This window comes from Xiphias gladius, chromosome 18 (genome assembly GCF_016859285.1).
Source record: "Xiphias gladius isolate SHS-SW01 ecotype Sanya breed wild chromosome 18, ASM1685928v1, whole genome shotgun sequence".
Classification (NCBI taxonomy): domain Eukaryota; kingdom Metazoa; phylum Chordata; class Actinopteri; order Istiophoriformes; family Xiphiidae; genus Xiphias; species Xiphias gladius.
The window spans coordinates 16,417,706-16,443,455 of record NC_053417.1 but is presented as its reverse complement, the minus strand read 5'-3'; the positions used below and the strand labels follow the sequence as shown (position 1 = coordinate 16,443,455).

At 39.5% G+C, this 25,750-nt stretch overlaps 3 protein-coding genes across 4 annotated transcripts in view; 1 reads left to right on the top strand and 2 right to left on the bottom strand.

The window, feature by feature from the left end:
- Positions 1 to 1,067: 1,067 nt before the first annotated feature.
- On the top strand, positions 1,068 to 2,813 carry LOC120803295 (potassium voltage-gated channel subfamily A member 10). Its single transcript, XM_040151630.1, has one exon. The coding sequence runs from the start codon at positions 1,068 to 1,070 to the stop codon at positions 2,811 to 2,813; it is 1,746 nt and encodes a 581-aa protein (XP_040007564.1).
- A 14,163-nt stretch (positions 2,814 to 16,976) lies between these two features.
- LOC120803292 (patatin-like phospholipase domain-containing protein 2) lies at positions 16,977 to 19,838 on the bottom strand. The gene is made up of 8 exons (XM_040151626.1): positions 19,631 to 19,838; positions 19,318 to 19,550; positions 19,162 to 19,227; positions 18,865 to 19,077; positions 18,611 to 18,671; positions 17,781 to 17,898; positions 17,197 to 17,319; positions 16,977 to 17,040 (listed from the first exon to the last, which is right to left on the bottom strand). The coding sequence occupies exons 1-8, from the start codon at positions 19,836 to 19,838 to the stop codon at positions 16,977 to 16,979; spliced, it is 1,086 nt and encodes a 361-aa protein (XP_040007560.1).
- Positions 19,839 to 21,386: 1,548 nt separating this feature from the next.
- etv7 (ETS variant transcription factor 7) overlaps positions 21,387 to 25,750 on the bottom strand; it is a 5,268-nt gene continuing 904 nt past the window's right edge. The window contains exons 2-9 of one of the 2 annotated variants that reach the window (XM_040152003.1): positions 25,745 to 25,750; positions 25,426 to 25,590; positions 25,164 to 25,340; positions 23,627 to 23,758; positions 23,360 to 23,503; positions 22,496 to 22,638; positions 22,296 to 22,396; positions 21,387 to 22,200 (exon numbers count right to left, since the gene is read on the bottom strand). The exon at positions 25,745 to 25,750 is cut by the window's right edge and continues 142 nt beyond it. In XM_040152003.1, coding sequence (XP_040007937.1) covers positions 22,014 to 22,200; positions 22,296 to 22,396; positions 22,496 to 22,638; positions 23,360 to 23,503; positions 23,627 to 23,758; positions 25,164 to 25,340; positions 25,426 to 25,590; positions 25,745 to 25,750 — 1,055 coding nt within the window. In that variant the 3' untranslated portion in view covers positions 21,387 to 22,013. The remainder of the gene's footprint in view (positions 22,201 to 22,295; positions 22,397 to 22,495; positions 22,639 to 23,359; positions 23,504 to 23,626; positions 23,759 to 25,163; positions 25,341 to 25,425; positions 25,591 to 25,744) is intronic. The other variant, XM_040152004.1, reaches the window with a different exon arrangement.

Sequence of the window (25,750 nt, the reverse complement as noted above, 5' to 3'; positions counted from 1 at the left end):
AAAACAGGAACAGAGTGATTTTCAGTCTCGAGGCAAGAGTAAATTAAGGGGCACAGTTTAAAGTGAGCCCTGGTGTCTGGAGGAAGTTAGGCCCATGCTATCAAGGCACAGCCAGTTAAGTTTGCACTAATGTATGCACAGGCACAGTTGCCCTGTACCATCCTCTCCTCCTACAGCCTGTATTGAGGTCACTACAGGGTTTATGTTTGTAAGTATGTTTATGGGTGAGACAGAGAAATAATGTGTGCACATGTATGTCGGTGAATGTATGAACTAGTTAGTGAGAGATATTGTCTTCATAGAACAGATTAGGAGTTGAAAGAGGTTATGTTTCATAATTTGGGCGATCACCCTAAGTTTATGCCAACAACTGGAAACAATGATCTGAGCAGTTAGAGATATTTTAACATAACACAACAAATAAGCCTTCCATTAGCTTCACTTACATCCAAATGCTTAGTTACTGTTCTGTTTAATGTTTGCTTTTTTCCATTTTCACAGTTACATGACTCATCACAGTGCCTTCACAATAACAGACTGTGGAAAGAAGTATCAAGGACTACTACTACGTCTATCTATCTAAGAGAGTCGAATTTTCTCCTGCCACTGTTCTTGTATAATCTCTTTTTTGTTTCTTCCCTTCTCCTAGCTGCCTCACTATCTTCCTGCTCCTTCTACCCTTATTTCTACATCTCCCTCTCTCACTCAATTTTCTGTTGCTGCTGGTTTCCAGAGAGAATGGTATCTAAGAAACAAGGAGTCATGATAGAACATGTGCTTTCAGACGTCATATTCTAGTCACCTGATGACAATTAACACAAAACAAACCCTTAACCATTGACAGAAGCACACTGACTCTCTTTCCCTCTGTGTCTCACTCTACAGGTGTTGGAAGGGAAAAAAGAATAGAGGGGGATGTCACTTTGTCCTTTTACTGTAAGTGCTGCTGGAGACTGGATTTTGTGGTGCTGCTGAATCCGGTGACTCAGCCTCCCATCTGTCCATCTGTGTGTTTGTGATTGTCTTATCCTGGGGTCCCAAGGCTTTGCACTGGCTGAACCGCAGCCATGGAGGTGGCCTTGGTAGACTTTGAGAACCTAAATGACCTTGACTGCACCCTTGAAGATGAGGTGGACACCTATGCTGATGAGACCACAGCTCTCACGGTGGACCTGCCACCAGAGCACAACAGCCCAGGCAGCAACTACCTTCTGCGAGCCCCTCAACTTTCCTCTACGCCCTCACACCACAGTCCAGTGCCAACCTGCATTTGGGAATCCACCTCATTTTCACCCATTCCACAGACACAGACACTGGGAGTACCTAGTTCCCCAACAATGCCAACTCCAAGCAGGCAGGGGCGCAGTAGCTGCGCCAGCATGATTTCCAACTGGAAATTGTTACTAAGCAGTGAGGGCACTAAGGAGAGTGAGACAATCTTCAGCCGGCTCACTAAGGAGTGCTGCGAGGATCTGTATGTAGATAAACGAGGGCTAGATGATGGAGACCAGAAAGTCATCATCAACATTGCAGGTCTGCGTTTTGAGACACAGCTCAAAACATTGGACCAGTTTCCTGAGACACTGCTAGGAGACCCTTTGAAGAGGATGGATTACTTTGATCCAATGAGGAATGAGTACTTCTTTGATCGGAACCGACCCAGCTTTGACGGAATCTTGTATTACTACCAGTCCGGGGGTAAGATTAGACGACCAGCTAATGTTCCCCTTGATGTCTTTGCAGATGAAATTCTGTTCTATGAGCTTGGAATTGAGGCCATGGAGCAGTTCAGAGAAGATGAAGGATTTATAAAGGATGTTGAGATCCCTCTACCTAATAATGATATGTATAGGCAATTCTGGCTGCTGTTTGAGTACCCAGAGAGCTCCAATGCAGCCCGGGGTGTAGCACTGGTGTCTGTTTTTGTAATTGTCATATCCATCATAATTTTCTGCATGGAAACTCTTCCAGAATTCAGAGATGAGTCTGACCCTGTCGTGCCCACAACTGTACAACCTTTCAACCAATCCAAGGGTTACACTTCTGTGGCTCCACCTGGTGTAAAGCCCACAACCTTCTCTGATCCGTTCTTCATCATTGAGACTGCCTGCATAGCTTGGTTCTTCTTTGAGCTGTGCGTGCGATTTTTGGTCTGTCCTAGCAAAAGGGAATTTTTCCACAACCTCATGAATATCATAGACATTATATCCATCATCCCCTATTTTGTTACTGTGATCACAGAATTGGTTACAACACCAGAAGAGAGCTCAGGACAGAACATGTCTTTGGCCATTCTGCGTATCATCCGCCTTGTCAGGGTGTTTCGTATATTCAAACTTTCACGTCACTCCAAGGGGTTGCAGATCCTGGGACAGACTCTGAAGGCCAGTATGCGTGAGCTTGGCTTGCTCATCTTCTTCCTTTTCATTGGCGTCATCCTCTTCTCCAGTGCTATATACTTTGCGGAGGTAGATGAGCCTAACACACAGTTTGTCAGCATACCTGATGGCTTCTGGTGGGCTGTGGTTACCATGACCACCGTAGGATACGGGGACATGTGTCCCATTACCATGGGGGGTAAGATGGTGGGCACCTTGTGTGCCATTGCGGGTGTTCTGACCATTGCTTTGCCTGTTCCGGTTATTGTTTCCAACTTCAACTACTTCTACCATAGAGAGACAGAAGCAGAGGACAAGTTGCCCTTAACAGATGCTGTTGAACAAGCCATGAAGGCTGAGACAGGTACCAAACAGGGTAGCAACACCTCACTCAATATAGCCAATGGCATCTGGCAGAGTGACAAAGGAAAATAACTCTAGAAGGACACAATTAAGGAGAAAGAGAGACTTTGCCACAAAGCAGGAGAGAAATATTAAAGAAGAGAACATAGAGGAAATTAACTGATTTACCTCAAAGAATGGTTAAATTAGATATATTGGTTTCACTTGCTGAAAAATATGTTTTATAAGGATATAAAGGACATACCGTACTTACCTCTTTTGTGTCTATGATGAAAATGACACACTGAAAATAACACACAAACAAAAGAATTCACTATAGTCATGTTCAGGATTGTATGTCAACATATTTCTAGTTTACTTTGTGTTAGGACTCTTCTTTTAGTTTCATAGAGGCAGAAAAACTCTTTCATTGTCATAATTCAGCAATATGTATGTATAAAGATGTTTTTATAATTTTGGTCTCATTTTCATTGTTTTGGCCATTAATCCTAATGCTTATAACATTTTGCAAACAAGCTTGACTGTTTTAGACAGGTTTAAACTAGACAGATTTAATTAAAGGTAAAGCGAAAAGTTAAATGCCACAAGCCAAAATGTATATATGATCATAACGGTGCATTGCAGAGCCCCTTCTTGGTTCAGCTTATAGGAATGACCTTTCTGCTGCTGGAATAACTGACAAATCGTCAGATTTTTATAATGAGTTATAGGTTATGGAAAGGGGAGCAACCAATTGTATGTGTACGGCACATAATTCCTACAGGTTAAGCAAGGCAAACCTGGAACTGAGATTTATATTGGACTATTTGGGTAATGCCTTTTACTTCTCATCTTCAAAAATATTGCTTGTGGCGTACGGTATGTTGTGCGCGCAGTAGCTGCGGCTGTTGTCTGCAAATGAATTGTGTAAAGACGTAACTGAAAGGAATGATGGCCAATCCTACACAAATGTGACCAAGGTTGTTTTAAAAACATTAGAAAAAACACAAAAAATCCCAATTCCATTTTCTTATAAGTGTCCTGATTGTGTAACTTGTGTATAGTTTCTAGATTATAGCCCTGCTATATATATATATATATATATATATTTTTTTTTTTTTTTTTTAATAACACAATTATATATATGTATAATTATATTTATTCATTCCCTGTGACAAATAGCATGGTAAGAATCCTCCACTATTAATAGTGGTCTAACTGACTCCACACTATGTATCAAAATGGAGTGCCTTAAATTATGTAATTGGGATACTGTTGAATTCGCCATACATAATCTTACTGTAATACCTATGTTCATCATGCCTATATGCTCTGTATTTTTGATTTCAGCTTGGTTGAAAATGTAGTTGTAACCTTTCTCCATTCTAGCATTTGTTTGTAAGAGTTATTTTCCAAAATGCTATTTAACAGAGAAATTCATTCTGACCTGAAATATAATCTAAGATAGCCAAAGTATAGTATAGATCTCATCTGTTTGTGAGTTAGATACTATCCCTCAAAAATTTGGATCTCATGGGATAAATATCATCATCATCCATTAGTGGATATAAGAAAGGAAGCCTTTCAGTTACACCATGATCAGAAAATTATGGAAAAATACAGAAAGTGATAAAGAGAAGGAGGAAACCAAAGATAATTGCCTGATACAGGGAATAAAGGGAACTGTTACAGGGCCAGGGGACATTAGGCCAAAATGTCCCGTGATCCGTCTTATTTTGCTGGAATAATTGTAAATGATACTGTATCAGTGTAACGTGATAGTGGTATGATTTATGAGTATTTCTTGAGGTGTTTGAGGTGTTTTCTGATTATATAAGAAATCTTGGACAGTAAGTGACGTGTTAATCCAGATCCAGGAACATGATATTATCTCAAAATATCTTTAGACTTGTATAATGTCTGAATTTCTGGTTGAGCGTATGATCAAATTATATGAATTTGTATGTGTTTTCTGTGTGTTTAACAATCATCCTAAGGGCAATAATGATGATTATAGTGATTATATAGTATGTCAGTTTTTATAATATAGTCAGTCCCTTGTCTGTAAAGTCACAGTTGTACAATGATTCAGAGGCAAACTGGCCTGAAGTGATTACCTGTTTCATCATGGCTATAGCGGGTAAGAGTTTATTACACAAACAAGACCATTACACTGTATTTGTATTTGTCTGTATGATAACATTTCAGTATATGATTTACTGTTATGTAGATGCAATATATTCTGAGGTTTTAAATAATGTCTTCTCATGTTTTATGTGCTCTGATGTGTTTATAGAAGGGTGTGTATTTTGGGTGCATGTGAGAGACAGACAGAGGAAAAGCAAGAGAAGGAGTTAGCGTTCTTCTATTTTCTCTTTATCTCCATCGCATTTCCCCTTCAGGCAAGAAAATACCTCATGTTATATAAGATTTCGTCATTCTTTCAGTAACCTGTCCCTGCTGTCACTGTAATGTTAGTGCTGCACACGCACACACACACACACACACACACACACACACACACACACACACACACACACACACACACACACACACACACACACACACACACACACACACACACACAAACAAACACATTCAAAGATAGAGGTCACATCAACAAGGCAACTGCAGCAACCTTATCACTGGAAGTCCTCCCGACAACAACAGGATGCCAGTCTCTGGATGACATGGAGTAGTCTGCGAGCTACTTATGCTAGCTAGCGTCACCTGATACCCTGCTCTCTGGACTAACGTCAAGACCTTGTCTTGGGCTGAGAAGGCTCCTGAAAGCTAAACGTATGGATTCAGTAAATACTCGAAGCAATAAATTCAGGAGCAACTCCACATGGTACTGTTAGAAATCATTTTCCCATTTTATTTAACATGTAAAATATATGTCACTGTCACCAACGGGATACTAAAATAAGCATTTGCTTCCTTCAAGTGTGATGCGGTGTCAAAAGCAACAGACTCCTTATGGTGTGAGAAGTGAGTCTAATTTCTTCCTATCAAATAACAATGAAAAAAAATGTGTCGTGCAGATTCATATTAGGTAGCTGGTGGGCAACGTGGAAGATATGTTTGCGACACAATATTCAAAGACCAGTGATCAGCACTAATAGGATGGTGTCTAATAACAGCATGGGTATTTTATTCTGTCTCTGTTATGCAAAAGACACAATAATAGGGTGATGAGGATAACTGCTTGTTACAAATACATATTCATATAGTTAATTTTTACATGTTGATAATTAATATAATCAATCAACTTACTTCCTAAGTTCTCTTTTTAGTTATATTAAGTCTAGATGCTAATTCATGGTGAAGAATGACTCTAAATCATTGACAAATCCACAATATGTCACACAACTAATGAAAAATCCATACTATAGTACATTAACCTAATGTGTTACATGTCTTTAGTGAGTTGTTGTCACAGTGAATTCTTGTGCAGCAGAAGTAAGTGGCTGAATAACATTTGTAGCCCTGAGAGACATAAAAAAAAAATCTAAACTTAGAAGCAGAAAATACTGTAAATGTGACCACATTGTTTAGATATCAGACATTATCTTGTTCATGCAGAAGATGAAAATTAAGCAGTATATTAGACCTACAAGGTGTTTACAATAAAACGATCATAACAACTTTTGATTTTCAGGAAATGTTTAATTAGCAATGCAATTTAAGATGTACTCACAGTCAACGTTAGAGCTGCATTTTGTTCTGCGTCACAACACAACTGTTGTGTTTTTATGCAGATTTGGGAACAATAAGACAAAAACAGTGTTTCCAACATCTCAGAGTCTCCGGATGCTGCTGAGAAGACCAGATGAGTGTTGTCTGACAACTCTTGCTCCCCAAATTGTTTTCCAACTGCTGTAGAAAAACACATTGCATTTCCTCCAACCTGATAACAGGAACCCTAAACCATGAATGGACGCATGACCCAGGAAAAGAGAGAAAGGAGGGATGAATGACGCTTGGGAAGAGAAGAGATCTGAGAGTTACCACATCACCTGGTCTATGGTAATCGACTGTCAGCCACATCGATAGCTTACAAGCAGGTGCGGAAATAGGTGACAAGCGAAATAGATATCTGGCACGCACATAAATCTGTATGTTCACACGCCTGTTCTCACACACAAACACACCCCTAACAAATAGCAAACCGACGTCCTAATGTGGTGCAGCAATTGTAATTTATGTGAACAAAGTACGGTTTGGGAATGGACTTGTATTTCACCCAAAAGGCTACTTCAGCACCCAGCACCTCAGTGTTCTTTCCTCTGCCTGCTTTTCCTGAACTCTCCTCATCTCTCCTCATGTCACTCATGTCTTCATCTATACACAGGTTGTGATCCTTCATCCCCATCAAGCATTATTTTAGCCCATCATTTAAATTGATACAGCTTGGTTGCTCTGCTCTGTGTTGCTCTAGGTTCAAAAACAGAAAACGATTGTCCAAGAATGTACTCAATTCTTATTGTTTAACAAATTTGTTAACACAATTTCACAGATTTAGATAGGATCTTTGTCTATGATCATGGTCCACGCTTATGAGATGGCAATATAACAGTTGTACTTTGAGTAGGAATATTGTCGAAACTTGTGATTTAGATTTAGACATAGATTCAAACTCAAATTTGAAAAGGACATACCCATTCAAAATGTTAAATTCAAATATCCTCCATCATATCAGCTAGAACTAAGACAGCTTCGGTGTTTTCTCTTCTCATGATTTATCCAGAACGTGCATGCATATGTGTGTGTGTGTGTGTGTGTGTGTGTGCGTGCATGTGTGTGTGTGTGCGCGCATGTGTGTGTGTGCGCGCGCCCTGTACAGCCAGTTGATCTGACTGCATCCTTGACAAGGTTGGGTAGGTCACTTAAGTTGTATTCCATTACAGTCACTAGATACCGCATCAAAACTGTAATCGCTAATGTAATCCAGGGGGATTACCAAAACTCAGAAAATAACAATTTCTGTATTTGTTTCATAAATATTCTACATATTATATTACTGTATAATACATGGAATTATATCTAAGAGTTACAAATTCATAAAAAATACTGGGTAAACGAAAAAATGTATAATTAATGTTACCTTTTTTTAAAGACACAAAGATCTCCACTATTTTGATGAATTTACGAATTTCTCACTGTCACCACAAAACTGTTCCCCAAAGTAATCTTTCTATAATCTATATCTATAATGATCTTTAATGTATAATCAGTCTATAATGTTGTCGTATTAGTTTGTTTTTGAGATGTCGCAGGCAACATAAACTGCACTGTGCTTAATTATTTTGGAGTGAAGGTTTGTCTGTTATTTAACTTCCAGGGGACCACACATCAACATACATGCATACACTCTGTCCTCCGTTGTGCTATATATGCACACAGCACTCCCACACATATATATAAAACAGGAATGCATTGGAACTTAAACACATAATGAGATTGAGAGCAGCAGTCATAGTGAGTGTGGGTCATACACTCACACACTGGTGCAGGTGCAACAACATTCATGGTCCTGTTTGTGGAGGTGGCAGTAAGAGTGTTATCTTTTACTTGCAGCGTTTGAAGTTAATCTGCTGGGACGACATAAGATTAAACTGTTGTTCTTCCAAGGACCCACACACACATATAATACACAAAGTATTCACTTTTCACATTACATAAATGCAGATTTGCGCCAAAATAAGATTGTTCTGCATTTCCTTATAGTGCCTACCTGCAGTATCCAGTTTAGACAAAGCACTTTTTCTTTACTGTACTTTCTGCCCTTTATTAATGAAGTTCAGATGAACTAAACAACATTGTTGACTTTTTCAAAAAGTGTACATTTGTGTGTAAGTTTGTGTGATCAAAGGGCCAAAACTGCAGAGTGGAAGATCCTTGTCCAGTGCTTAAAGATGTATGAGAGTTCTCCATCATTAACGAGATGCTTTGATGGAAAGTTCCACAACAGAGTGAGAGATATGGGGAGCGAATGAGAAGACAGACAGAGGAGGGCACAATACACGTAGGATGGAGAGAGAGAGTTTGTGTGACACAGAGGAAAGAACTGGCACACAGTTTATTTCTGTTCAGGCTGGGGCCTCCTTCCTCGGAGCGTCATGCTCTGTGTGTGTGTGTGTGTGTGTGTGTGTGTGTGTGTGTGTGTGTGTGTGTGTTTGTGTGTGTGTGTTTGTGTGTGTCTGTGTCTGTCTGTGTGTGCATATATATTCAAAAAATGTTCATTTTTCACTAAATTTTCACACTTTTGACATTTGGATTGAATCTGATATTTTCAAATCAATGTGAAAGGCAATAATACCAAGGATACACACTTTGTAACTTGATCACACAAATTGCAATGTGTCTGCGTTACCATGACAACAAGTTGTCTTATCTTACACTATTATTATTGTGATTACTTTCCCAACTTTGGTCAACATGATTGCCTGGCTATTCAAGTGTTACAATTAAGGATGAGAAACATTTGAAATCAAGCAAAAGAGATGCCTCTATTCAATCAGTCAAACATATATCGAGTAGTCAAAACATGCAGTACATATAAAAAAATAATGTTATGTCTTTTTGCTATAATTACTTTAATATCCACCACAAATGTAAAATAATCTTATCTGTACTCTCTGAAAGAAAGGATATTAGAAGTTAATTGAAGTCTGAAGTCTCACACACGGTAGTAGCTGTGGTGAAAGTTTTTGAATAGTATAGCTTGCACATGACAGAAAAGTCAATTCCCTCATCAGCAGAGTAAATCTGTATGGGGAAAGTGAAAGAGCAGTTCCTACCATTCCATCATTACCACCACCGATGTATCCTTGAGCAAGGCCTTAACTCCCAAATGCCCCAGTGGAGCATCCGAGGCCAACAACTAAGGCTGTGGCTGTATTGGGTATGAAAGATTTTAATTGTGTGAATGGAACACAAGATGCCATGAAAGAATAACACAGGAGTGGTGGTGAAACCGTGAGATCAACTCAGGACAAATCTGTATTTGATTATAGCCAGTCATAGGATGAAATAAAATGGTAACCTCCGACTCTTGTCATTTACATTTGACACGCAAGTGTGTAACAGGTTGTAGTTTACAAATCATTGATGTTTTCTCTGACTAGTTGTCATCTCTGCTCCAGAAATATGACAAACATGAAAAAGAATTTGTACTATTTATAAAACCAGTTTTACAGTGTTGCAATTGTTTATCCTTTTCATTGAAAAAACGCTATAGCAAAGAATGGGTTTTTTTTTTAACAAATATGTTTTCTTTCTGGAAAGGATCACAGGGTTGATCATATACAACTTGCAGTAAATTTAAAATGGTTAAATTACCTACTTATTTTAGATATGATTAACCTCTATGATGAGGGAATTTATTGCCGACAGTATGTTGATATAATTGATTATAGTCACCTCGTTAAATAGGCACAAAAATAAAATAAAAACATATGATTTTGATTATTAAAGGTAAAAACTTTTGCATTTAGACATTTAATCCTCAACCTAAGGGCATTACACTGCGGCACAAAAATCACTAGGAAATACCTTCTAACTTAAAGGGATGATAAATTGAAGTGATAAGATGTCAAGACAGGAGAGAGGAAAAGATGTTGAGAGTAAAAGAGTCAGAATTAAGACAAATGAAGCACTGCCAGTCTGTTTTACAAGGGATAGACTTTCCTTAGTGCTGGGAATCATCATCATAAGATTGTTTCTTCATCTAATCAAGGGGGAGGAGGAAGACAAGATTAGAAACAGAAAACAGTCAATCTGTTGCTGCTTATTAGTCAGTTATATCACAAGGTCCCGCTGAGTTAGTTTGAGACTGAGAGATCACACCCATGCACACAAACACACACACACACACACACACACAGACTAATTCATTAAAACATGTAAGTAGTCCTCCCTAGTGAAACCTGACATCTGTTTAGGTCTGTTGATTGAGTGGACAGAATTAACCTAAACGATCCCTTCCAGATCCCACAGATTACACATCTTCAAGACAGAAAAACACAGGGTGACAGTTGGTCACGTGAGGCTTGGGCCTCTTAAGGTGGAGAATTGTCTAGAACTTACACACAGTATCTGTTCACAACAAAAGCGGTTCTGCGAGGTAGTACTCAGGCACAGCGAAGCTTTAAGCTAAATTCCAACTTGATTACAGTGACAATGCTCGCATGCTTTAGCAAGTATAATGTTTACAATGCTAACCATAATAGTTTAGCATGTTGCATAACATTTGCTCAGTAGCTCTAAACATAAAGTAAAGCTGAGGCTGATAGGAATGTCATCAGTTTTCCTAGTATTTCTACATAAAAAACAGATAGAAATTGTGACCTGATGGTGTTACTAAAGGAGAAGTCATTGGTTCACCGAAGACAATCATGGTATTTTAAGAGAAATTTTGTGAACCTTGCAGGCATACTGTAAGTTAAATTCTGGCAATACTGTAAAGTTTGTATATGTGTGAATGTGATCCGAAGAGAAGGCAGAAAGTCTTATCTGTGAGTGTTAATGTGTGAGTTGATAATGTGGGATTCTGAGAGTTGAAAGGCTTTTCTTCAGCTGCCAGATGATGGAAAAACTAGGGTAACTCACTTCGACTGATAGATATGCCACACAAACAAACACATATACCCACACATGCAGTGACACACTCAGACATACAGTAATGCACATATAGAAACACACAAAAACTCAGCTAATACCATAAGTAAGGGTTTATACAGTATAAATCACAGAATGTATCTCTAATACCTTAAACTCTCTTCCAAGTATAAATCACTGGCCCTACATAAACAAACACAAGCTTGCATACATGCACACATATACTACAACAGGCATGTGTGTGTAGGAAAGCACACACTTTTGAGATATGAGACGGCATATATTTACATACGGATGGGTGACAAATTGAAGCAAAAATCAACAAAAGGAGCATTAGTACAATGTTGTTCCACCACCACCCTCGATAACACTTTGAATGCCTCTTGGCAGAAACTCCACTCGTCCTTCATTACCTCCACCAAGGAGGTTATGTTTTCACCATTCTCAGTTTGTTTGTTTGTTTGTCAGCAGGATAACTCAAAAAGTGCTGAACCAATTGATCCAAATTGGTTGAGGGATCTGGTTAAAAGGGCGGATCTATCTATTCTAACATAAAGCAATGGAAAATCATTTTAAATCGATTAAGCTGTCTAACTAGTTTCATTCAGAGGGCTCATCTGTTGCTGCCAGCTGCTCTCTTTCATCTTACAGCAAGCTGTTTAGGTGGCTCTAGTCGGCCTCTCATTTACACTGCAGGATGAACTGAAGGTGCTTGAACCAGGGATCTAGGATACAGGCCACAATGGGGATGGATCATCGGACTCCAATTTGAACCGTGTTTCCAACTGCTGTTGAACCGTGTTCTTGAAGGTACATACAGCTGCCAGGTCAGATATTACAGCAAACAGAGTGCTGATTATGTTGAAAATCACTGGATTAAAAACAACCCCACGTGCAACATTCCACACTTTATTTCGGTACCCTTGGCCAAAGGTTGCAGCACTGGAATTAGCTGTTCCACCAGCTCCCACTGTGATGCTCTCATGGCGAGTGACCTCTGGGCACCTGGTTTGGTGACCGTTTCACCCGCAAGCACAGATTCACTGCAATCCTTTGCTGGAACAGCTGCTGGAGCATGACCACTGTGGAATTCCATCAGACTAGACAGTCCCAAATATTCTGGCTCTTATGCCAAGCTGTTACTGCCATTTCCTCAGGGAACAATTGGCCACTCCTGAGTGGCGGAGAGGCAAACAACTCTCCTTGCTGCATCGTAAACCTTCACCACTTTAGGCGAGACTAAAGCAGTCTTTATTACCAGCTGTAGAGTGTTGCATCCCAGATCTTTGGGAAACATTTCACATAGCTCCATGGCTAAGTTCATGTTACTGGCATTATCATGGACTGTGCCAAACACAAGTATGCCCCATTCCTTGATTATCTCAGACAGACAATCGGCAGTGTTGGCAGCAGTATGTCTCTCTGGCATCATAGATGTACACAGCACCCAGGCCTTCAATTACCATGTGTCAGTGATGTAGTGAGCAGTTACCGTAATGTGCGGCACCATGGTGGAGGATGTCCATAGGTCAGTTGTTGGCAACTTATTCTGGCCTTTTATTTCCTTCACAATATATTCACGCAGGCTGTTGTAGCGGGGTTTAATAGTATTTTGCAGTGTGTTGTAAAATGGGACATTGTATCCAGGTTAAAAAAATGCAGTATTTCTCTGAAGCCTTCTCCATGTACTGCTGCTGAAGGTCTAATATCTTTGCAAGTGAAATCCATCAGCAAATTGGTGATTTGCGGCCATCTTTTCTCTGTTGAGAGCAGGGTGTTTTGGTGGTCGCTAGTTGACTGCTGTCGAGGGGATATGGATCGTTCCTCAGCTCGGGTAAGGCTGCCTTTTCTGATGAGTGTGCATTGAACTTGTACTTTTGTTGTATTTCGGGACGAACTTGCATGTTTTGCAAGTGACAGTAGTACAGGTTTAATCTTTAATTAAGTATTTCCACATACTTGATGTACCACTACTTGTTTGCGGCATGAGCCACCAGGCTACTCATCTGTTGCCCTCTCTGAGGCGTCGATGTTGTTAGTTTCAAAATAACGTGATCAGCGAATAGTCGATGTCAAGATTAAAGCATCATCGCAGTAAAGTTGACAAGTTGACTGGTCGACTACTCTGTGCAACCCCTAACCTGGACAACAACAGGATATGTGTCTGTAGGAGTTTAAGAAGGACGTTTGAGATTTTGTGACGTATGAAGGATAAGAGAAGAAAAATGAGTCTTAAGCCAAGAGAAGATCATTACCAAGTAAGGCAAGGTCGTCTGGAAATTTTGATTGAAAGCATCCTGTGCTTAGTAACAGCTGGTGTGTGTTGTATTAAAGTAGGCCGACTATAAGAATTGAAAAGAACTGAACCGACTCTTCTCAGTCATTGTCTGCGTAATGCAGATGAATGGCTCTTGCTTGCAAGCAATAAAGATCTATAGAAAATATGAATATTCTGTCAACTGGTATTTGAGTACCAACTCTCATCTGCACTAGAACTGATTTTCCCTTTTCACGACAACACTTTGGCATATGGACAGGAGGAGCCGGGAAAAATTAGACCCAGATCCACTTTATTAACATACGTATAGCATAGAGCATTCAAGATGTAATTGCTATTCGAGGTGTACTGACAGACCTTCTCTGTGTGTCAGATGTCGCATACATATTACCAAGTTCATATGGTCTTGCAGCTTCATCACTTTGTGCCGTTTTCGAATTCCTCTCCATTTCTTTTTCTTGTCTGTCACTCATGTTAAACTAGATCCAATCAGGCATAAACAATACCCCTCCCACACTCATCCCCACCTGACTCGTTGGGCATTTGTCTTCTGATAGCACAGGATTTTTTAAACAAGCAAACACACATATACACACTACAAAATCTGACTGAGAGAGCAATTTTTGACTGTTTTTTTGTTTTGCTTTAACCTTATATTCTATCATATTTATCTGGGAGTGTGATTTGAACAAAATAAAAAAGAGCAGGACCCAGTCAGAAGGAGACAGTTTCTGTATGTCATGAGGAGGTAAAGGTCACAACTACTCTTCATCATCTCGAAGGTCTTCCTTCACCTTGTTGCGCACTGCTCCAATTGATCAGGAGCAGTGAGGTAATGACACTCTATCAGCATAAAACCAGCCAGCCTCCCTGTCTGTCTCTCCTCTGCTCTCTCTCACATAAAGCAGCCCACAGTCACATGTCACATGTCAACCTGCTCATGTGCCATCAAATCACCTAAATACGCTCTGTTCACCCTGTTGTCAGAAGGATTAGTGAAAAGGTCATGTACTTTTAGAGGTATCATCACCAAAGAGACAGGCAGCAGCTAGTGCTCTAATTTTAGTCATGTCTGTCATTTCCTTAAAAAGGTGTGACTGCAAAAGAGGAGAGGAGAGGAGAGGAAAGGAGAGGTAATTAAACTATGTTGTCTTTTTTTAATTAATCTGCTCTTTTTCTGCATTTCCTGAACGTACAAACCCCTACATGTTTCAGTTTTACAGACACCATACTGTGTTTCCGCTCACTCTTGACAAAGCCAGCTGGTTGCCAGCTGACCGGCCGGATCAGTGGCTGGTGTAGGACAGCAGCAGATGTGTGTATTATCCGTATGACCCATCCAAATTCCCTATATAAGAGGATCTCTCCACAGGTAACAGGCCATCTGTATGAAAAGCATACATGGATATCAAATGGTCTTTCTCAGCTCTGTGCCAACGCATTCTCGTTCAGGCAGGAGTGTGAAATGAGGATTGGCCTAACAAGAGAGTATGTGGTGCAGTTTAAAGGTTAAGACACTGACTGTAAACAGCAACAACCTGGGTTCAAGACTGCCTGGGAACCTATATTGCATCTTTCTCTTCCTTCATTGCCTGTCATCTTTCTACTATCTATGATAAATACTTCTGTCTATAATGTTGTTTAAAGTGTGTCTGTAATGGGATTGTGGTCAGCTATTCTCTTTGCAATAAGCTGATGCAAAACAAATGCAGAATGATCTACATTAATTGTAAATCATCTTCTCAAAAACATGTTTATGCTTTATAATTATAATTAAAATTGTAATTAATTTAATATGAAAAGTATATTGCAGTCAGTGAAGACAGCAGGTACCATGTACAAAGGTGGTACAGGTACAAAATTTAATCAAAATCATTGGATTCAAATTCTGATTGAAGACTTCACTCCTGAAATGTTTCTTTAGTTCAAGGAGTTCAAAGAAAATCAATGTTTTTATGTTTGTTTGAGGTGTACTCTCCAGGCCGGGGTTGGCTGAGAGATCTGCTAGACTTTCTGATATCACAGCAAATGTTTAATTCCCACCCCAGCTGTACTATGCTCCACACTGCTCAACGCTCCATCTCATAGGTATCGTATGAAACAACACATCAGTCCAACAGTTAGTGTCAAAAGTCAGTGTTTTCATTCTGAAATGAGTTTATTCATTGCAAATGGTAAGTAATAAGAAGCAGGATCAAGAGGAAGCCACTTTAAATGAATGACTGTACGAAAATGATTGTGTTGATCGGGGAGGGGGGCTGAATTGTACATTTCATTTCATAAAGAGGCAAGGCCCTCCTCATTCTTATTAATATTTTCTTTGGACCCTCCCCTCAACTTAGGAAAAACTGCAATACCCTCCCCACTGCAATATTTATGCAATCCCAAATGATAAAAATAAATCTGAATTAGATCTGATGATGCCTTATGTATGTGATCAGGTGTTTGAGTATATGTCATAATGAAACCAATATTAGAGTTATGTTTGTTGGCCTAAAAGAGTTGATGTACTGTAGGCTTGATGGCCCTGTAGAGCAGTGGTTTATAACTAAATGTGGCTGCATCTCGATAGAGACGTTTACTAAAAGATGTCCCAGCTGATAGTTAATGGTGTCTCAAATTAAGAGCAGCACCAGGCATAGGCTTGTAGTTAATACCTATCAACAGCAACAATAAAAAAGACATTGCACAAGACAAATAGGAGCAGCATCGTTTATTCATTTGAAGCTGAACTCCAAAAGCACTTTTATCTTGGTTACAGTATGTTACAATGGAGCCAAAGGAAGCCAATGATTTCTGCTCCAAAAAACATCAAAAGTGTCATAGTGCATAGTTGCACATTGCATTGGCATCATTTGTCAGAATTCCTAAACTTTCCTGCAGCCATTTCTGAAATGGAAATGAGGAAATGTCAAAGGACGCTGAGGCTTGACCTTGGATCAGTGTACAGTAATAATGAGGTAGTGAATGCTTACATTCAAGGGGACAAGGAGTGAAAGAGTGTAGTGTTCAAATAGCATATCACAGGACTAGCTGTCACCTCTCGGGAAAATCAAATTAGGAACACTCTAAAGAAGTGCCCTGTAGCTAAACTTGCAACTAGTCTCAAAACACAAGTGTTTTTTGTCTGGGATGCTCCACTTTTTTTTTTTTTAAATGCTGGGATTCGTGACTGTCTTTTTTTAAAACACATAAGTCAACTGACTAACCACTGACATCAACACTTCTGTCAACATACTTTTTTTGTTTGGTGGAAACAGAAATCATTATAGGCTGTAAAACATTTGGTTAATATTTTAGAGATTAAGCAATGTTGACAATTCTATTCATTAGGCTTAACATATGTACCGCTGTCCTCATAGAGCTTCAAATGGTGCCTGAATTTTCAGCCATTGCAACAACAAGATGATGGGCGTGACCCTAAAACACAGAGATGATTCAAGTCCAGTCAAGCTGAGTCCAATCAAGTCCAGTTGAGATGAGGTGAGAATGAAACAGTTGATCTTAGTTAAAATTGGTATCAAAATAAGTACATGTAATTCTGAAAGCAGAATTAAGGATGCAATGCTGTCTTACCTGTCCTTTATGTTTTTCTTGAGGCTACAGACCAATACGCTGAAAAAGAAGAAGATAAAATGTCTCAGGCTATGCCAGGCCCAGAAAACGAACTCTGGAGTGTGCCTGATTATCAACTCCAATCTGGGGGAGACAGAGAAGACATACTGAAATACACCAAGTCGAATTACAACACATTTCTAATTGCTAATTTGATGCTAGTTTTTCTGTACAAGGGAATAATCAAACCATAGCTATAACCATAACTTAGCCATGACCTAAACCACCCATAAAGTGTTTCATGGATGCCTTTAGATCTGTCTTTAAGTGTTATATGCCTGTTTCTTTGTCCTAAGCTCAACTGTTTGCTCACTCTAACCTTAAATCTATTGGATAGGTAGGAGAGCGGTTAAATAATGTTTTTTCCCAAAATATCAAACTGTTTCTTTAAATCTGAGGGAAAATAAAGGTTATTTTGCCCATTTGCAAATATGTGTGACGAACAGAAGTAGACATGAAAGTTTCAGTGCACACAACTGTGGTGTCCTCATTAGTTTTTAGAGTCCTGTCTGTGTTATGTACTGTATTTTCAGCGTATTTATTACCTCAGCCTACTGTGGAGTACGGCGTAAAATGACAGCATGAGAGGAAGGAGCAGGTACGATAGGAACTTCGCAGGGAGTCCAAACATGCTCAGGTAACTCACCACATCTCCCAGCAGAACTGAAACACAAATGTTGACAAAAGCAATTTTTACCAATGGTTAATGTTACAATCTGAATGGTTTGCTTCAGCCTATATACCAAAATTAACGTGACATACTGGAACTTACAAATAATAGTGGCGATAAAAGCTGCTCTACTAAATGTAGTTAACTGATTGCTGTTGTGGATTTCTGAATCTGTATTTACAAACTTAATCTGATAAACTGCAGACAGATTATAATTTAATGTAATAATTTTTCTGTACATCCAAACCAGAAATCAGAGCAGGCTGTAAAACCCTGTCTGTTTAGTGTGTGTGTGTGTGTGTTTGTGTGTGTGTGTGTGTGTGAGTGCCGGCCGTACCATTCTTTACCATGTCAAAGCGGAAAGGAGGTTCTTTAATTGGATGACTTCCATTTGATTCATGCTCAGTAGAGTTGCCCGTCTGCATGTGTCTGTTGTCTATAAAAGATGTAAATTTAGCCTTCTCCTCTTCCACCTCCTTCTCCTCCTCTTCCTCTATGGTGGTCTCCAGATGCATCCATGTCTTAGTTTGGTCATAGTTAAATGGCCCTGGGGATACTTTGTGTATCATCAAATATGGGGTGAGATCTGCACATGAGGGAAGGGCATGAAAGAGAAATAAGAGAAAGTAGATTAGAATGAGTCTGTACGTAAAAAAAATTGACAGTGTCTTGAATTCTGTGATTCTCCCCTATATTTTGACCCACCATTGCGCAGAAGGAAATTAATGGCATCTTCGTAGCCTCTGAAATAGGCTTGTTCCAGAGTCTAAAAAGAGAAAGAACAACACACAAACAGAATTACATGTTACAAAATTATCCTGCAGAGACTTTTTCATAGCATGATTTTTGGACAAGTGCCCCTAGTTCACACTGATTCATTAACATCAACACAATAGACTGAGAACAAAAATTTTTACACGGAGAGTTTAGCATTCAGTGAGATACAAAATGGGTCTGACCTCTGAAGCCATGGGGTAAAGAGCATTGATGATCCTGAAGCTGTTAGCCATGTTGCCCTTCAGGGTGGCTCCACTAACCACCATGTTCCACATGCAAGATGTGTCTGCGGGGCAGATGTCAATCTCTCCAGAGAACGGAGACACGGTCAAGGTATGACTGCGGGGCACAGGCAGTAGAGGCTGCATGCAGCTGAAACCCCCATCTAAATAATGCTGAGTGATAAGATAACATATATTATGATACAGATCAAACATTGTGCTCCAAGTGAGTCTGTGAGAAGGGCATCAAACACTCACTACTCCTTTGAAGGATGGAGGCAGGATACCGCAGTACCCAGGCACGAAGCAACTACATAGCAGAGCCTAAGGACATAATACATCAATTACAAGTGTTTCCAAACTGCATGGGGTTCATACGAATCAATAAGGTGCGGACCTGTAGTGCAAACTCACCTGTACTACGTCCTCTTTGGACTGAAATTCAGACATCAAAATGTGCTTGCCATCAATCAGGCGGGTCATAGCCACAGCAAGACGACCACTGGCCAGTTGGTGCGCATCAGACGGAAGATATTTGTGTAAAACACACTCTAACCAGTGGAACACATTGACTGAGGGGTTAAAAGGCCCGAGTGTAAAAGCCTTCATATGTTTAGCAAAATGCAGCATCTCGTCCAGAATGGTAACTGCAAAATAGAGAACTTTGAGTAAGAAATAATATTTTCAAAAAACAGGTAGATTTAGAAGAAATGATAAAGTGACTTACTTAGGCTTATTCGACAGACCACAGCAGCTGCTACCAGTGATCCAGCAGATGCACCCAGAACACAAGGTGCTGTGCGAAGTATCCAAGGTGCATAATTTAGGAAGCACTGGGCAACCCCTAACTGGTAGGTGGCCATGAATCCAGATCCAGAGAAGGAGATGGACGGAGGAACTTCACCATAATGACAAGTGGAAACTCCTAGAGCCATTTTCTAGAGCTTTTCAGTTGAAATTGTTAAATTGTTTAATTGTAGACGCTGAAAAGCATTTGTGCTGTGGCACAACTTCTACTCTCTTTAGACAGAAGACTGAGTTAAAGCAGGCTGACAGAAGTTATCCTGTGAAAAGTGGGTGATGGTTTTTTAAACAAATCTCATTTACACATACCATATTGGTCATGCCCATGTGATAAAACATATAACACTCTCAATGACCTTTTGTCTGTTTCTAGGCCTAAATATAAAACTATTTTGGTTTGCTTATATCAGACTGGCTTCAATGGGAGCCAGTCTGATATAAGCAAACTGAATGGCTCCCATTGAAGCCAGTTCTGATATAAGCAAACCAAACTGGCTTCAATGGGACTGGCTTCAATAGGAGTTACTGCTAAATAAACAAAAAGCTCTAGATCTCTGTAAATGCTGAATTGATTAATGAAAAATACAAATCAACGAAAGTACACATAAACAAAAACTGACTTTAACAAGACCTTTATTTTAGTGCTTTTAGTACAGCTTCGAAGGAAAAGATTTTTTTTAGGATTTCTGTTTTCAAAAGGACAATTTAAGCACTATACTCACAAATTATTAAGCTACATTGAAAATATGACTGTGCCAAATAAATCTTTGAATTTTGGAATGTTATTAGTTTCAACAGAATTATTAACTTAGGAAAATCTAAGTTTCTTTAATTTTCAACTGTACCTTTTTTTATTTTTTTATTTTTGTTTTGTTTTGTATTTTTGTCTGTTACCTAATCAAGGGAACAAACATAAATATTTTCATCTGACTCTTCTGGGTCATTTTCTTTATCCTACTTTGTCCATTTTTTCTGAAAAAAAAATAAATATATTTTTTCCTATATTAATAAAACACAAAGTCATCGGTTTCATATGATGAAATAAAGTAAATTTAAAAAACTTTCCGTGGAAGTAGTCATCGGTTTCATATGATGAAATAAAGTACATTTTAAAAATAAAGTAAAATAATTACACAATGTCTTAATTTCTTGGGGATAAAGTTATGTATCAGCATTTCAGCCACTGGTTACTATGCCACCACAGCACCCCCTGCAGGTACTGATGCCAGTTTTGACATGGGGATTAGGCAAGAAGGAGTACAATGAAAGTTTGTGTTTTCTTCACATGTTGCCTATATTTTATGAGCTTACCAATGCATTAAGTGATACATTTAGCCAAAAACACAAGCCTTTTTTAGTTAAGGAACCGTCTAGTTTTGACTCGTCTGTTCTTGCCTTTTTGGTTGTCTGTGCACTACGGCCCAGCTCAGGAGCTCTCCGCACCAAGACGGTGGCAAAATTCCATTCTAATTTTCATCTCAACAACAAATTAACGATACAATATATGTTAAACGTAATTTAATAATCTGAACATTGCCCTGTTCAAAAAAACTTTATACGTGAATGTATTCATCAAATTTGGGTACTGAGGGTGACACCAAAGTGATAATGACTACTTGTAAAAAAACTGACCAAACTCCGTTTCTATGACATACAAAATATTTATTTTATAAAGCAGGAGAAAACACTATTGTTTAGCCTAAGGCAGATCCCAAATTTTAACTTTTTTTTTTTTTTTAACAACAAACAACACAAACAAATACCTTCAGGTTAATAAAGGGCAAACTATTGTAAGAACTTGTACAAACCGGCTTTCAAACTGCACCACATTATTTTTGTGTGAACACGAATAATAACTCCTGCCTCATTCTATCTAAGAACAGTCTGCTAAGAAACTGACACAACCTTGTAGTCATTCCCATCACCTAGCTGCGAGACTTAATATATGAAAAATAAGAGCATTATTTGTAACAGCAATTATGTTGAGCAAGCCTGAGAAATTTAAGTTCGGATGATTATTTAGCTGGTTGAATATCGATGTGATTTCTTTCACATTTTTCGTTGTCCCTTATTATTAGTGTTCATCTGATCACAGTAATACATACATTGATCACAGTAAAATGAAAAGCAATCTCACAGTGCAAAAATTCCTGACAATACACCTAACAGTGAATTCTGTCAAACCTGTACCTGCCTGGTTTATTTTCTGATTCTGAAACCAAAAATAAATACAGCACAATCTCCTTTCTATTGTGTAATCATTTGTGCTGTTGTAATGTATTTGGTACAGCTAATGCAGTTTTTTTCTATCTCACAGGAGCACCAGTTGGAGGAGGCTGTGAAGAAGCACGATCAGGGGAAACCTCAAAATGGTCCCCACTGAACTCATGTGAAGGACTGCTGTCTGGAAAGTCCCCATCCGAAGGTGGAGTGTGTTCTGGGGACCCAGCGGGGTCAGCCTGCTGTTTCGAGGAGTTTGGGAGTTTCAGAAACCTGAGGGGAGCCAGATAGGAGGCAATAACAATGAATTTGCATGCTGCTGTGAGGAAAAGACAGACAGTCAATGAGAAAGAGAAAGGGACAGAAACCTGAAGAGGAGTTTTTGTCCCCGTTCCTTTTTGATGATGTTGAGCTTGTAATAGTGCCGCAAAGCACGGGACATCTTCTCGTAAGTCATATTGTCTCGGTTCTGTAAAAAGAGATCACACATCATCAAGAGCCTGCGTGACACCCATTACGACCAGCTGCCCCGTCAGATGAACCACGCAGACCTACAGTATGTGCTCACCTTGTGGTTTCCCCAGAGACGTGCCAGTCCATTGGGGTCGACCACCCGGAACACCAGGTTGTCCTGGTCTTCCCATCGAATGTATTCTTGGTAACGGTCGTCACACAGTAGCTGATACACATAGTCCCACAGCAGTCTGCACTCTGGCAATGATTAAAGCAGCAATATGGTTTAGAACTAAAGACACATTGCCAAAACTTACAGGACTACGATCAATAATTCTTACTTAAAGCTCTATTAAGTTTCCATTTTGCAAGGGATTTTTATTATTTTCAAATACAACGCAATCTCAAAGCCTTGTACATATCTAAGCATGTGTGCATCTGGAAGCTTGTCACTCTTATAAAGCTCGTTTAGACACTACAAGTGAATAAAATGACTAATTTCAATCACCCACCCAGTCTGACATCGATTTGCAGGTAAGAGCCACGTTCATTCATTGTTTCAGGTGGCAAGGAGGACAGCAGAGGTTAAAATGTGGCTGAAGAACAATGTTACAGAAAGCCAAAGAGATATTTTTTCCTTAGGCAAGGTAAAGCCAGGGTGTGCAAAGTGAATATGTCAGTGAATATTGAATATTAGACTTTACATCTTTAGATGGTAGGGAAGAGCAATTCATGCACAAATATGTTGCTCTGAGTCTTATGGATGTCTCATGTCTAAAAGCTAATAGTATGTAAAAGAAAGAACAGACAGACAAAAGTTTTTTTTACCCCTTAGTGGTCAAAAATTGCTTGATGCAGTTTTAAAAAGGAAGTCCAGTTTTAATCTGTGCACCTTCTCTAGGGACAAAATACATTTATTTTTGTATATTTTCCAAATGAAGACTGTAGTACAACTCTTAATAAATTAACATAACAGTACCTGGGATGCGGCCGTTGGCTTTGTGCAGTTGGCTCCTTGATGTCGCTCGACTGGACAGGTTGAGGGGTTCCTGGATGATGCTCTCTGTTTGAGGAGGACACTGAATTTGGCTGTGGGGCAATGTAGAGACAGCCGCTGATCCATCTAAGAGAGAGCGAGGAAGATACAGAGAGCAACAAAGGGAGAGGGCCAGAAAATCAGACATCACAGTGAATCATTATACCTGTAGGCCACTATATTTGTGGTATAGTAGTTTGATATACCCACTAATATGCGTGAGTGGAGCAGAGTAACTGTATAAGGTCAAGGGACAATCTCTGAGAGGTAACTTGGGCTGTGGATGGCTGCTCACAGTGGTTACGATAGCTGCCGACACTGCATTGGTGAAAGTGACGCAAACTGTGAGAGAGAAATATGAGGAAGTGTGAGAAAAAGCTGAACTGAAAGCAAAAGTGATTTTACAGCTGCTTCAAAGGGGTGTAGCAAAGGCTTATCCAATGTTTAACTTGAGGAGGTTGTTTTATTACTTGACTACAGTAGATAGTACAAAGTGATTGTTCTGGACTCACACACATCCTTCTTCCTATAATGGAAAGCACCTTTTTGTGGTAGGAACAATTAAGAAATGTGTGTGCTTGTGTTCCTCTACTGAAGGGCAAAATGTCCTCAACAATAGAAAATAACAAAGTACTTTCACTTAAGCACTGTACGTATGCACAGTTTTGAGGTGCCAGTACTTAAGTATTTCCATTTATTGCTACTTTATAGGGAAATGCTGCACTTTTTGCTCCTCTACGTGTATCTGATGGGCGCAGAAGCAAATACATTTTTTTACATAAAAACATAGCACATTAAATATGAATAATAAATCCAACACAAAGGCGATGGTCCTCACATGAACAAGAAAAACTATAGTGGAAAGTAAATTTTAGTTTAGTTTGACTTGCATATGGGTGGAGGGTAGGCACGCACTGATCAGGGTCAGGCTTCTGAGTCTAGGGATAAGAAGTCGATGGAGTAAAACAAAAGCAGGGGAGAGAATGAATTCCTGCATGGTGTTTTTTGTACATGCGGCTGATCAGGAAGTATCTGCAACTACAATATAACCAGTATAAACAAGTTTAATTTGATACGCAACAATCTCGAGCAATTAACTGTGTGTGGACACTGTGTATTTATGTGTGTGTTGTCTTTGCACTGCCCTACACTCTGTACAACTAGCCTGTGCATGCAGTACAAAACAATCCTGTTCTGTATATGGATAGATTGTTGTCCAGATCTTGCCTGTATATAATACCTGTATGTGTAGATTTGATTATATTTGTTTAATTATTATTATTTGATTAATTATAAATTACTTAGCAACGTTGGATCAAATATATATTCCTGATCTGCTTGAAGAATACCCCTTAGATCTTTAGGAAGTGGTTTTAACTATTATTCTGCACACAGATGGCGCCAGCTACCAGATGGTTTTAAATGTGCCACAACATTTGCCACTTTCGAATCTAGACTAAAAACTCTAAACTAAAAACTTGGTTTCTCTACTGAACTTTTAGTTCCTTTATTGAATTTGGGACATCTTATTACCACACTGTAAAAGCACTATAGCTCTGTGTTTGATCTTTTATTTTATTTCTGTTTTATCTCATTTTATTCTATTTTTATGGATCAAATGTTCCCTGTAAGTTTTCTATTACAAATATAGTCACCTTGCTCTACTGAGAATCGGAGTCACATTTCCTCTATGTGTCAACATACTTTGTCAGTAAAGCAGATTCTGAGTGTGACTGATCAGAAATACCTGGGGTGTCATTGACGGTGGGAAGCTGGGGCTTTTGGACACTGCTCCTGTGGATCCGGCAGCTGGCTTGACTCTGGCTGTGTTCATTTGCCGGGGAGGGAGATGCGTTTTGAGGGTCACAGACAACACTCCTCCTTTGTTGTTTCACACACTGAAGGATCTCATACAGAACATCACCTACAGTAAACCAGGGAGTGCAGATGAAAACACAGGCACAATACCAGTCAGCACGCTCCGTTTTTGCATTCATACTCATTCCTACCTGAGCTGGGGCAGCGGCGTCGGAAGTCTTCCTTAGTGAGCAGGCACAGGGCTCGGCCGTTCATCTCAAAGTGTCCCTTCTCTGGCCGGCGCAGTGAGTACTCCTTCTGAGCCCAGTGGAGCCAGTGGGCAACATCCTCTTTATCCCACAGAGATGGGTTTATTCCTAGAAAACAGATGCGCATGATTCAAAAACACACAGTTACTGGCGGCATTTTTGCTGGTTGAGGGTGCTGCAGTGATTGCATGTGATTTGGAGAGTTATCTTCCAGGTGAACAAAGCATATGTCAAAACAGAGAGAGAAGAGATTTTGACTCACGCAGCC